The 14,583-nt window shown below is 42.9% G+C and overlaps 1 protein-coding gene across 3 annotated transcripts in view; it reads left to right on the top strand.

The window, feature by feature from the left end:
- Nucleotides 1–10,074: 10,074 nt before the first annotated feature.
- LOC134348950 (hepatitis A virus cellular receptor 1 homolog) overlaps nt 10,075–14,583 on the top strand; it is a 109,479-nt gene continuing 104,970 nt past the window's right edge. For all 3 annotated transcript variants that reach the window (XR_010018537.1, XM_063052754.1, XM_063052753.1), the window contains exons 1-2: nt 10,075–10,162; nt 10,639–10,986. Coding sequence is in view for 2 of the 3 variants with exons in the window: in XM_063052754.1 (XP_062908824.1) it covers nt 10,111–10,162; nt 10,639–10,986 (400 nt within the window). In the remaining variant the exon portion in view is untranslated. The remainder of the gene's footprint in view (nt 10,163–10,638; nt 10,987–14,583) is intronic.

The following is a 14,583-nucleotide window of genomic DNA, read 5'->3' as shown; positions in this document are numbered from 1 at the left end:
TGTCCCTCAGAAGACTGTGGAATCACTAATTAGTTAAGGTGGTTCAAATTCAAAATCAGGCTGCAGATTGCAATGAGAGTAGTTTAGAAGAAATATATTTCGAGGTTTTGTAAGCTGCCTACTCACATTGCCATGTTTCACCACCACAATTGCTGCTCTCGTCTTCACATATAGATTGTAAATAGCTGGGTCCTCAGTATGGTGCATTGGACCCACCACTTAGTGACTCCCAAGCTAAAGACGAGCTGTTTACTTCACCGTTTTGTTTCTGTAACAAGAGCATTCCTGTGTATCACTCCCAGTCCAATGTATTCTTTTATTAAATTGTGGAAATATGAAAGGCACTTTGATCATGCATATACATCTCACTTACTGCTTCTCCATATCTATTCCAGCCCTTACTTAGTTCTATGGGAAAGATGAATGAGTTCACTGACATGAAAGTGAACTAACTTTTCTTCTGTTACAGAGTCCAGCACAGCACCTTCTTCAACCATGATTGAGTCCTTTTCTACAAACTATGGAAATAATATTGCCCCATTTGCTTACCAGAGTTAGACTAAAGCGTCCAGACATTGCAAGTTATCTTCTAAACAATGATATTAATTAATTTTTTCCTTTGTGTAAACTGCATACTTTAACTATAGATGGTCAAAGTGGATAAGAGTGCCTTGAAATTGATTTTAATTTAAATGTTTATGTGTAGAACATTAACAATTATGGTGGCTTTAACTTAGATAAAGTCCTGCACAATGGAAAGTTGGGAATGTTTGTGAATGAATTGAAAATTAGTCTTGCCTTTTAAAAAGTGCCTTTCACACTGTCAGGATATCCACCATCCCAAAGCACTGAACAAAAGATGAGGAACCAACTTTAAAAAAACAGTTTTGTGGCCATTACCGCTTCCGGATGGTGATGTCGATTATTCATTAGTTTTGATTAAGAGCTAATTTTGGTCAGGAAGTGAGGTAATTTAAGCAACATACATCAAAGTTGCTGGTGAACGCAGCAGGCCAGGCAGCATCTATAGGAAGAGGCGCAGTCGACGTTTCTTGTTTTCTGAAATAATCCCTTGAGATCTTTTACATTCACCTCAAACAAGCTACAAGGCTAGAAGTTAATTTTACATCTGAAAGATAGATTGTATCATTTGTCTGATTAAGTCCGGTCTCAGTTTGTATCACTATACTTCCGAATTGCATGGAGGACTCAAGATTTAGGAACCTTTCAGAATCAGATTTATCGGCCCTGACTGTTGTCATAAAATTTGTTGTTACATGACAGCAGTAAAGTGTAAAGATATAACTATTTTATTTATTTATTTTGAGATGCAGCACAGTAACAATCACCTCCTCAAAGTCCCGAGAATGTAAAATATTTCCTTCCAATTCCAGAGAAGGGACTAGTCTTGACCTCATATTAGGAAATGAGTTTTGGCAAATGGTTGATTTGTTCAGTGGTGGGGGAGCACTTTGTGATCAGTGACCATAATTATATTAGTTTTAAGATAGCATATAGAAAGCATGACTTAATATAATGTTGTAAGCTGGGGAAAGGCAAATTTTGATAGCATCAAACAGAAAGTTGATTGAAAGAAGTCGTTTACAGGTAAGGGGTCATCTGGCAAGTGGGAAGCATTTAAATATTGGACAGGGGGAATTTCGTGCCAGCATGTGCCTGTTAGAGTGATGTGCAAGGCTGGTACCTGGTTTATAAAGGATGTGGAGGAGCTGGTCAGGGAAAAGAGGGAGGCAAGTGTCAGGTACAGGCAGCTGGCTTCAAGCAATTATTATTGAAGTGTATATTGCATGTAGGAGCACATTTGAGATTGAAATTAGAAGGGGAAAAGGGACCATGAGATATCTCTGGCAGATAAAATAAAGGAAATCATAAAAGATTCCATAAGTATACTAAGAATAAAAGAGCAGCTGGAGGAGAATCAGTCCTTATATGGACCACTGTGGTAATCTAAAAGTTGAGTGATGGGAAATGGGTAAGGCCTTCATTGGAATTGGTCTTGGTTTACTTGTTGCCACATCTGTCCAAAAATTGAAATGCAGATCATACAGATCAAATGGTCAAATAATGCAGTGTCACTTTTAGACCTTGAAGGAATATATATTTTGTGTCTGCATTTATTGTGGAGGATAACATGGAAATTAATGACTTCAGGAAAGGGAAGAGTGATATCCTGGAGCATATTAACATCAAAAGGAAGAGGGGTTTGAGCTCTCAGAATGGACATGTAACTGAATTAGAAGGACATAGAAGGATGTGCAATTAATGCTGCAAGTGGAATTAGTATAGACAGGCAAAATGGTTAGCATGGATGCATTGAGCCAAAGGGCCCATTTTTATGCTGAAGAACTCTATGATTCTAGGATGGTGAGCTTTAAGAAGAAATAAAATTACAACATGATTTGTAATCATGGGATAATTACATCAACTGTTGACAAAGATTAAGTTTAATTTGAACAGCTGAAGTCTGGAATGATGTCATATGAACCATTGAAAGTTCCATGCAGGGGGACCATGTATTAGTGTGAAAATTGAAGTTCAGAACACAGCCAAGGCCTTTTGCAAAGGTTGTTCATGGTAGCCTAGTTTGGAAAGTTAAATCACTTGGTATCCAATGTGAGATAGTGGATGAGATTTATAATTGGCTCAGTGGTAGGAAGCAGAAGATGATGATCAAGCGTTGTTTCGCAGACTGAAGACCTGTGTTTAGTGGTGTGCAAGAGGGTTTGGTGCTGGGAACTTTGTTGTTAGTAACTTATATATATGATTTACATGTGAATGTCCAAGGCATAGTTCGTAAGTTTATGAATGATACTGAAATAGGTGGCTTTGTAAACGGTGTTGAAAGCTATGAAAGATTGCAGGGAGGTCTTGATCATCTAGATATGTGGGCTGGAGATTGGCAAGAGGCTTTTAATCCAGATTAATGTGAATTATTGAACTCTGGGAGATTAAACCAGGGTGTAATTTATACAGTGCATGGTAGTGTCCTGGGGAGTGTTTTGGAAGAGAGGGACCTAGGAATGGAAGTATATTATTCACTGAAAGCTTTGTCTGTCATGGTCCAGTCCATGAAGTTCACATTCCGGTTCATGGTCCGGTCCATCTATTCCATATTCCGGGTTTCCCTGTTTTCCCTGGTTCTGTTGGGCACCTTGATTGAGGCACCTGATTCTCATTTTGGCCTGGCTATATAAATAGCTTTGGGATTCATCTTCTTTTGGGTGGACTGTTCCCTTCCCTCCCCATCCGAATCCCCAACAGTTAACTTGGCAAGTATCCTCAGCAGTTATTCCGGCCCCGTGTCCAAGAAAGTGTCCCGGCCCTGCATCCTAGAAGGGTCCCGGCCCTGCATCCTAGGAGGGTCCCGGCTCCGTACCCAAGAGCCTAACCAAGCCGAGTCCAAGAGCCGAGCCCCTAGTCCAAAAGTCAAGACCTGCCCTGGGGTTACTCGTCCTGCCCTGAGGTTCCTCATCCTGCCCTGGGGTTCCTCGCCCAGCCCAGGAGTACCTCACCCAGCCTGGTGCTGGAGATTCCTCATCCTCTGCTGGAGATTCTTCGTCCTGTGCTGGAGTTCCCTCGTTCTGTCCAGGAGTCTCCTGTCGAGGAATTTCTTGTCCAGTCCAAGCCATGTCCAAGAACCTCGTCTAGTCCAAGCCACGTCCAAGAACCTTGTCTAGTCCAAGCCACATCCTAGAACTTTGTCTTGTCTAAGCCTAGTCCAAGAACCTCATCCTGTCCAAGTCAAGGCTTTGTGTTCTTGTCCTGTCCATGTGCTTTGCCTGTGTAGGAGTTCCACGTCCAGTCCTGTAGCCACGTCTTGTCCCCGCCTAGATCCAGGGTCCGAGCCCGAGTCAAGCCCCAGGTTCCGAGTCCCTGTCCAGTCTTTCACTTGAAGTCCTAGCCCAGGCTCCTAGTTCCAAGTTCCTTGTCCTGGTTCTGTTGTCCTACTCTTAGTCCTAGCCCAGGCCCGGTGTCGTTGTCTTGTCCAGGACCTGTGTCCATGTCCAGCATCGTTTCTTCCTGACTCCCCTTGCTTCCTTGATAAACCTTGTCCTGTTCCTAGTACTTCAGTGTCTGTGTCTTGCATTTGGGTCTGCTCCCAACGCCCCCTTATGATATTGTCACAGAAAATAGGATGGCGAAGAGGGCATTTGGCATGCTGACCTTCAACAGTCAGAGTATAGGAGTAGGGAAATATGATGCAATTACGTTAGCCATTAGTGAGGCTTCACTTGGAGTATTATGTACAGCTTTAGTCACCCTTTTTTAGGAAGGATATTATTAAATATCAGGAAATGCCAATAGTGATTATATAGCCTCTACCACCCAAGACAACTCCGCCTTCACATAGGGCTTAAGTCCAGGAGCACCCTGTCTCGCTGAAGGAGCTCTGTCTATGGTGAATGTTTGGCGCCAGAAAAATAACCAGACCAATGGTGGTGGTGTCACCTAAGATCACCGAAGTCTTCAGCAGCAGGGAGATGGATTCCAAGCTTTGGTGGAGGATTGTCTTTGTACAACAACAGCAAAGGTTGGGCGACGTCTAGTGTATGATTCCCCATTGGAAACGCCAGTAGAGGTCAAATGCTCTAGTTAGATGAGCACTGCGGCAACAGAAGGCAACAGCAAACCACTTTTGAAATTTCTGCCTAGTCAATCATGGAAAGAAACAAAAGAAGGAAGTGAGACAACAGCGTGAATGGGGTTGAGTCTAATCAACAGAACAACACCTCACTCGGTCGGGGTAGTCATGTGCTGCAGGTGACACCAGACCATCATCCAGAGACCGTAAGCAATAGGGGAAGGCTAAGGGTAACAACATGGAACATCTGTACACTTTACCAGAAAGGAAAATTGGACAACACATTAAATGAAGTGAAAAGGTTGGAAGTTGTTACCTTAAGCCTATCAGAAATTAAATGGATCAACAGTGGCAAATTCACTAAGGATAGCTCTCTGCTAATTTATTCTGGAGGTCAACAGCATATGTATGGAGTTGGAATTATTTTAAACAAACAAGTATCAAAATGTCTTATGGGATATTGGGTAATATCTGACCGACTGCTTTTAGTTAAATTAAGGGGTAACCCTTTTAACATTAGCATAATCCAAGCCTATGCACCAACAAATGATGCCGATGAACAGGATATCAACAAGTTTTATGAAGACCTCAACAGTGCTTATGAGCAAAGTAAATCTCAGGATCTAAAACTAGTCATGGGAGATTTTAACTCTAAAGTTGGGCAGGAAAGGGTTGATAACATCATAGGAGCTTTTGGATTAGGGGAGAAAAATGAAAATGGAGAAAGGTTTACTGATTGGTGTGTCAAAGACAAGCAAGTGATGACTAATTTGATATAAAAATCATCCATGTAGATTGTGTAACACACACAAAAAATGCTTCAGTGGCCACACATTTTAATTCTACGTCCATTCCCATTCTGATACATCTATCCTCTACTGTCTCCTCCTCTACTGTCAAGATGAAGCCACACTCAGGTTGGAGGAACAACACCTTACATTCCGTCTGGGTAGACTCCAACCTGATGGCATGAACGTTGACTTCTCTAACTTCCGTTAATGCCCCTCCTCCCCTTCGTACCCCATCCCTTATTTATTTATTTGTTTGTTTGTTTATTTATTTATATCCCCCCCCCTTTTTCTCTCTCTCTTTTTGCTCCCTCTGTCCCTCTTACTATGCCTCCTTGCCTGCTCTCCATCCTCTGGGCTTCCCCCCTCCCCCTTTCTTTCTCTCTAGACTTCTTGTCCCATGATCCTCTCCCTTCTCCAGCCTTGTATCCCTTTTGCCAATCAACTTTCCAGCTCTTAGCTCCCTCCCTCCCCCTCCTGTCTTCTCCTATCATTTTGGGTCTCCCCCTCCCCCTCCCACTTTCAAATCTCTTACTAACTCTTCTTTCAGTTAGTCTTGATGAAGGGTCTCGGCCCGAAACATCGACTGTACCTCTTCCTATAGATGCTGCCCAGCCTGCTGCATTCACCAGCATTTTTTTTGTGTGTGTTGCTTGAATTTCCAGCATCTGCAGATTTTCTCATGTTTACATAAATTATGTACTTGGATTAGCTCTTGAGATAGAACAAGGAATCAGATAGATGTCACTACCATCAATGAACGCTTTAGAAATAATATCACAAATTCTAAAGCCCACACAGGAGCAGACTGTGGTTCAGATCACCATCCAGTAATTTCTACCATTAAAACAAAATTAAAGAAACTGAAACGTGGAAAAAAGAGAAAGAAATATATGTTGGAAGAACTTAAAAAAGATAACACCCTTAAGCAGCAATTCAAAACAGCTGTAGAGGAACACCTCAACGAAACATAACAACACCTATTTGGGACAGATTTAAAAATACTATACAGCAATCAGCAGAGGAGATAATCCCGGTACAAGAAATCCAACACACCAACAAGGGGTGGGTCACCCCAGACTATACCACCCTAACAGCAAGTGCTGCAGAAGACCTACAAATACTCCTAGACAAAGTAGTACAAACAAGTGCAGATTTTGGTCTAACAATCAACTGTCAAAAACCCAAATGTATGGTAATATCAAAACAGCAGGATACTCCCAACTGCCAGTTATACATCAGTAACCAAGAGATTGAACAAAAGACCAGCTTTAATTACCTTGGTAGCTTTATATCACAAGATGCTAGAAGTAAAGTAGAAATAAAAAGAAGAATTGCCATTGCCAAAACCAACTTCCAAAGAAATGAAACCCATTTTTACCAACAGACACATTTCTATGCCAACAAGGCTTAGGCTACTAAAATGTTACATCTGGTCAATCTTGCTGTATGCTTCTGAAACATGGACTATAACACCAGAACTCCAAAGAAACTTTGAAGCAACAGAAATGTGGTTTCTTAGAAGAATGCTAAAAATATCATATAGAGATAGGGTAACTGATAAAACAGTTCTCCAATGTGCCCATACAAAAAGATCTTTAACAAGAACATTAAATGAGAGGAAACTTAAATTCCTGGGCCATGTCATCAGAAAGGGAGAAATAGAATGCCTTACATTACAAGGCCGCATGCCAGGGAAATGCGGAAGAGGAAGGCAAAGAAGAAAATATATAGACACTGTGAAAGAACTAACAGATCTAAGTGTGCAAGATATCATTGACGCTGCAAGGGATCGTTCGATGTGGAAAGCCATGATCGCCCAAGCACGCAAGGCACATGAAGAAGAAGATTATTAAATTAGAAAAGTGCAGGACCAGATGGTGCCTGGACTTGGTGACTGAGATATTGCATGGACTGGGATTTATTTCCTGGAATGGAGCAGATTGAGTGGTGACTGATGGAGATTTATTAGATCATGAGGGGCAGAAACATAGTGAAAACACTCAGTCTTTTTCCTTGGGAGGGCTGCTGCTAACAAGAGGGTGTATGTTTAAGATCAGAGACGAAAAGTCTAACAAAGAAACTCTGGGAAAGCTTCTTCCCTTAAAGGGTGATATGTATTTGGAATGAGCTGCCAGGAATATTGGTTAGGGTGGATACATTTAGCAACATTTAAAAATCAACTAGATAAGTACATGGTTCGGAAAGGATTAGAAGACTATGGGACAAACCTCTGTGGATGAGCTCTTCGGACAACACAGTCAGCATAGACAAGTTGTGGTAAAGGAGCAGCTTCCATGCTATTGTCTCTGACTCTGTACAGGAGCAGTTATGTATGTCTGGAGCTTGTTTGGACAAGTGACCAATGGGAATTATTTGTCCCTGGAATGGATTTTATAGTGATATAGGATTTAGCTCATGGTGTTGTAATTGTAGTTGAGAAGTCCGAAAAAATCAATTCTCATTTATAACTTTTCATAAGTTTGGGCACATGGTTAAGCTGATACTTGCCACTCATAAAATTGCACCCTGTGCTGGCACAAAAAGACAATGAACTTTGTGGTCAGAGCAGACTAGTGTGAAGATAACAATGAGTAAGCAGCAGGAATTTCATGCATGACCTTTATTGGGTAGCTCTTTGCTTAAAAAAATTGCAGATCTCATTTTCCTGCGTTACCCTCAAGATAATTAAAAAAAATTTCTGTGAGGATTTTCATGTCTTTGGAGACAAACCAGAACTCTATGATTAACTGGGCTGGGGGTGGGGGGGCGGGGGCAGTGCGGTGGAACAAATGTCAATGAAGATGACAACTATGTGGAATTTGCTCTGTGACGGTCCAAAGAGATAACTTCAGAAAAATAGCTTTTTGTAGTTAGTTGCTAAGGCAGTCAGTTGCAATCTTTGTACATTCAAAGTTGCAGTTTGGAGTTACCGCCACTTCCAATGGGATCCCACCACTAAGCACATCTTTCCCTCCCCCCTCTCTCTGCTTTCCGCAGGGATTGCTCCCTACGCGACTCCCTTGTCCATTCGTCCGCCCCATCCCTCCCCACCGATCTCCCTCCTGGCACTTACCCTTGTAAGTGGAACAAGTGCTACACATGCCCTTACACTGCCTCCTTCACCATCATTCAGGGCCCCAGACAGTCCTTCCAGGTGAGGCGACACTTCACCTGTGAGTCGGCTGGGGTGATCCGGGGCTCCCGATGCGGCCTTCTATATATTGGCGGGACCTAACGTAGACTGGGAGATCATTTCGCTGAAAACCTATGCTCCGTCCGCCAGAGAAAGCAGGATCTCCCAGTGGCCACACGTTTTAATTCCACGTCCCATTCCCATTCTGATATGTCTATCCATGGCCTCCTCTACTGTAAAGATGAAGCCACACTCAGGTTGGAGGAACAACACCTTATATTCCATCTGGGTAGCCTCCCACCTGATGGCACGAACATTGACTTCTCAAACTTCCGCTAATGCCCCACCTCCCCCTCATACCCCATGTGTTATTTATTTACTTATTTATTTATATACACACATTCTTTTTCTCTCTCTCCTTTTTCTCTCTCTGTCCTTCTCTCTATACCCCTTGCCCATCCTCTGGGCTTCCCCCCTCTCCCTTTTCTTTCTCCCTAGGCCTCCTGTCCCACGACCCTCTCATATCCCTTTTGCCAATCAACTGTCCAGATCTTGGCTCCATCCTTACCCCTCCTGTTTTCTCCTATCATTTCGGATCTCCCCCTCCCCGTCCCACTTTCAAATCTCTTACTAGCTTTTCTTTCAGTTAGTCCTGACGAAGGCTCTCGGCCCAAAACTTCGACTGTACCTCTTCCTAGAGATGCTGCCTGGCCTGCTGCATTCACCAGCAACTTTTATGTGTGTAGTTTGGAGTTATGATGGTCTGCAGTTCTTAAGACAGTCAGACAATAACCAAGTTAGTCTATTTTCTCCAGGTCTGTCAATGGCTGCTAGCTTCTGTGCATGGAAAGGAAAGTGAATCAGTGTTTACTGTTGATCACTATTCAATTACCAAGAAGATAAGTGGGACAGATCAACAAAAAGATACAGTGAAGATATATAGAGTAGCTTTTTTGAGGTGATTTATCCATTTTTGTAATTCAACTTCGAAATAAACTCCTGTTTTAATTAGCTTTGTTGGTTGCAAATGTTCAGTTTTGAAGTACAAGAAGTATCAGATCGCTAAGTGTGCTGCCATCAGGAAGAAGCTACAGGGGCTTTGAGATCCTCACCATCAGGTTCAGGAACAGTTATTATCCCAGAACCATCAGATTCTCGAATCAGAGGGGATAACTCCACCCAGCTTCACTTAGCCCTTGTTTGTGATCGGGCTCAACCAGACCAGCGACCCAGCAGTTCAAGGAGCCAGTTGGACGCTTGTAACTTGTCCATTCGTGTTATTGAACCACACTTCAGTCACGAACTTCTGTTAATATAGCGTCGCATCTGTAATCTGAAAAGCTGTTTTATCCCTAAACCGCGAACTGAAGGAAATCTGTGCGCGTTTATACTTTGATGGTAACGCCTGGGAGGAGCCGAGTGTTTGATAATATTTGCCTCATTATTGGGGGGTGTCGATGAACAACACCCGTGTTCCTGTGGAAGGAAATCTTGTCCACGACGAGCCGGAAGCAACAGTTTAACTCGCAGCCACAGCATCTGCTGCAGCGACACGGACAGCGGCCGCCACAGTGTCCGGCGCGATGGCTGTTACTAGTGTTGTGGCTCATTTGTTAATAATGCTACCTCTGTTTGGTACGTTTCTGAAAGCAGGAATTCAATTAGCTTGTTCAATCTTCTTGTTACAATTTCTTGGAATGCAGTAGTCGAGGTGGAACTAGTGTGTGAATGAGGGATCCGGGAGGGGCACAGCCTAGACCCTGAGTGATGCCGGGTCTGCCGGTTGTTGAAGATTGGGTGGGAGGTGAACTGACGGAGAGAGTGAATTTGGAGGACCGACCAGTGCTAATCTGAATTATACCGTGGAGCAAGATCAAAGCACCGAATTTCCCTCGATCATTTCGGTGAAGGTTAGTTTGGGAGCACAGTGGTATGTGAGTGGGAAAATGAACGAGAGGCTGGTTCTGTGATCAGAGATGTCCGTTCGATTCCCACCGGGCAGTCTGGGGATTTTCCGTAGTATTCCTCATATGCCGCCAACAGGTAAAATGGATCGCATTCCCGTTGCTAGGGCACTGCCACTCATTCCGCGCTTTCTTTCCCTGTTTCAGGTCGAGTCGCCTTCGTCTCTGGGACAAACGTGCGAGGAGTCACGGGACAGTCGATCACACTGCCGTGCCACTATTCTGTCGGAAAATATGTAAAAAGTGCGATGTGCTGGGGTCGGGGACCGTGTCCTTCTCGCGGCTGCGGACACGTGTTGATCGGAACAAATGGAGACAGAGTAACTTATGTAACATCCCAGAGATACAGTCTTGGTGGTGGAATTGCGGCAGGAGATGTGTCGCTCACTATAAATGATCTACAGAGAGAAGATAGCGGCTGGTATTGCTGCCGTGTGGAGATTCCGGGTCTGTTTAATGATCTGAAAACGGATTTGAATCTCCGGGTTTTGGACGGTAAGCAGCTCAATGTTACATGAATCTGTCAGAAATGACGGCAGAGCGATGTAGCTCAAAGAATATTTGCCCCACATCTCCTGAGATTCAGATTCGATCCCAAGCTCCTGTGCTCAGTGTGTGGGAATCATGTTTTCCCTTGGTTCATCCGGATGCTCTCACGTCGCAAGAACAGGTTGGTAGGTTAATCTATCACCGTAAACGGTCATTAGATGAACTGCAGGGCAATGGAGGGGAGCTGAGGGAGAAAGTTTCCTGGGAGATATGTGCGGATGTATCTGATGGGAATCTTGGGCAGATGATATGATCTCGATGGGCTGAACGGCCCTCATCTGCCCCGAGAACATAAGAAATACCACAATGAATACTGATTTATTGTTCACTCTGTTGTATATCCAATAGAATGGATAATTTGCGGGATGACAACGGCAGGACAGTACAATGTGATATGGACAAAGAGTGCATTGTCTGAGATTCTGTGGAGAAGAATGTTTTGTGTGTTGCATCAGATATACAACACAAAACAATGGGCTTCGGGTGTCAATAACAGTGTTAATGCTGCTGTCATAGGAGCATAACCAATAGAAGGAGGGGTTGTCCATTGGGCCTTTGGGCTGTTGCAACATTGATTAGGAATGTGGTTAATCTTCTTTCCACCTCAGCACCATTTTCCACCACTATCCTGTATTCCTTGACTCCATGTCCAGACATCAATCAACCTGTGTTTTGAACCTGCATCTACGGCCTAAAGTTTCACCACCACAGGAAGATCTTCTCATGTACGACCTGGCTGCCTATCTCAAGTTCTACATTCCTCAGTCAGGGAAAACACCTTACTTTCATTTTGTTCTGCTAAGTTCTTGAAGGATTTAGTATGTTTTGTTGAAGTTGAAGAGAGTACAGTCCCAGTCTACTCAATATCTCCTCATACAGAAACCCTGCCAACCCTGAATCTTCTTTGCACTCTGCCTATGGCAAATAATTCTTTCTTAGCTGAGGTCAAAGCTGTCCACGTTGTATTCCATTTGTCGTTTTCTTGCCCACTCACTGAACTTGACTGTATAACCTTGCTGCGTCTTCACATCCTCCTCTGTGTTCCCAGTCCCACTTGGTTTTACACTGTTGGTCAATCTCCAGATTTGTTGCCTCATGAATTTCATTCCATCTCAGTCCTGAATGATGACCCCTTATTTTGAGATGATGATTCCCACTTCTTGACAGGCAAAGCATCTCTTACACCTACCCTTTCAATCCCTCTCAGAATTTTGTACATTTCAATGAGCTCCCCTATCATTCTTCTAAGCTCTGCCTTCTGCACAACATCTGTGTAAAGAACAATATCTGTTTGCCTGGGAAACACCTTTTTGCTGGGCGTCTCTGGAAATGTTGCTTGTGAGCCCCACTATTGAGCCATTAGACTCCACAGCGAGAAACCCACCTTTCTTAGGCTTCATATGTCTAGGATGTATACGAATTTGGTCCTACCAAATTACTGAGGTTGGGATGTCTTACCCACCCAAGCCCCAGTTTGTGTGAATGTTGTATGATTTACTTACCCCTGGCAAGAAATAACAGATCATACACTGAAGAAGTACATTTAAGAATGTTAACTTAAGCAAACAGTTATTAAAGGAAAGGAAAAAAAATGAAAGGGCCCATTATACTTAAAGTCACATGTGCACGATGGTGCTCAAATCTTCCAAACAATGTTGTTTTTGATGCACACACTGCACCTTCCGAATGAAGGTCAAAATCCATCTCAAACAAACGGCTCGTGCTGCCCAGTATTGGTCTTCCTTCTTGAAGCCATTCATCTGCAAAAAGCACCTTGTGCAACAGGGATGGCATCCTCAGCCATCTTCCCTTCTGTCTTCTCCCAGCCCCCATCAACAAAGACCTCTGTGCCCAATGTTCTCTAGAACTTCTCCCAATTCTACCATCCTGACTGGCTGACACCATATTCCCATGTTGAACAACAAAGCCACTTATCTCATCTGAAACCCAAACAAGATGAGAGCAGAACAGACTGCTCTTATGGAACTGCTGAAATGAAATAACTACAGCATAGCAGTAAAATTCTTAACCAGGTTGTTACACCTGGAATCAATGTATGAACATTTTTTTCTTCTGGTCAAGTTTTTTTTTCTTCAGTTATTTTCTTGTTGCCTTACTTAGCTTTCAGTGACCATGTACACAGACACCCAGATCCTTTGAATGTCCATTCACTTACCATATAACAAAAATCTGTTTTTCTAATGTTCCTACTGAAGTGGATCATGTTACATTCATCACATTAAATTCCATTCATCATGTCCTTGTCTACTTAGCCAGCCCTCCCTTTTGTGCTGATTTCTCCTTGCATTCTCTGTAAATCTCACAGTTAATTCTCTATATCCTTAAATTTTCAAAATGTTGTCCTTGAGCTAAATCATTGTAGTCGTGGCTATCCCTCGAGGTCGAGGATGATGGTCTTCATTATGAAGAAGTGGCCCACAGAGTGAAGATGCCTGTATGTGTATTTGTTTAATGTGTACTTGATGTTACACTCCATGAAGCACACGATACTTCACAAATCAACCAACTGGAAACCATTACGATTGGAGCTAATGGACTTGTTGCAGCCTTCATCCACCTTCACAGCCATTGAGTTCGAAGTAACTTCATCCGCCTGTTCCACCGTTGAGGTCTTGGCTGGATTGTTCTTTGTCAGGGACCTCACCCTCGACCTTACTGCCATGGGTGACCCTACCGGGAGCATAGCTCCAGACGGCATTGCTCTTGGGATCACAGGACCACACAAGCTTCTCCACCACGACAAGGTGACAATCCACGGAGATATATGTTATGAAAAGAAGAGTCCAACCCAATGAATATGGAGCCCAACCACTTGCAGCTTCACAAACCAAGCTTATTCCATCTGCTTTCTGTTAACCAATGCACATTAGTGTTACACAGACAAGCACAACAGTTCTGTTAACCACAAGTAAGTGCTTTATTACACACCATGGAAATGATGTTGCTCATTTACATCTCTGATATTAATGACTTTTGTTTGGATAAACTGCAGTGTTGGTGATAAAAGTTAAAACATATGCATTGAAATTAATTTTAATTGAAATGTTTATGATCCTTCAGATTAGGTGAAGATATTTGCATAAGGATAGGCTGGGAATGTTTGCAGTTAAAGTGAAAGCAAGATTTGCACTTTATAAAGTGCCTTTCGCACTGAGCAGGCATTGGGAGCCTGCTTCCACAGACAGGGAAGTGGTGATGATAATCCTGATTTCATCACCTTGTGGAAACATGTCCACAAGGTTTTATGAACGAGCTCAGTGAGATGACAAGAACTTGGCAGATGGAACACAATGAAGGAAAATGTGAGATCATCCAATTTAGTGCCAATAATGTAAAAGTCGAGGTTTTTATTAAATGCCAAGTGATTGTGTGGTGCAGAATTTTAGAAACAAGGTGTGATGATACACACATCTCTTCAGGCCATTGTTCAGGTGCAAATATTAAATCACCATTTATTATTAGAAGCTTTGAACATCGGAGTAACAGAGTCATACTGTAGTTGTACAGAGTCTTGGCAAGACT

Source organism: Mobula hypostoma, chromosome 7 (genome assembly GCF_963921235.1).
Source record: "Mobula hypostoma chromosome 7, sMobHyp1.1, whole genome shotgun sequence".
NCBI lineage: Eukaryota > Metazoa > Chordata > Chondrichthyes > Myliobatiformes > Myliobatidae > Mobula > Mobula hypostoma.
This window is presented reverse-complemented; position numbering and strand designations above follow the sequence as displayed.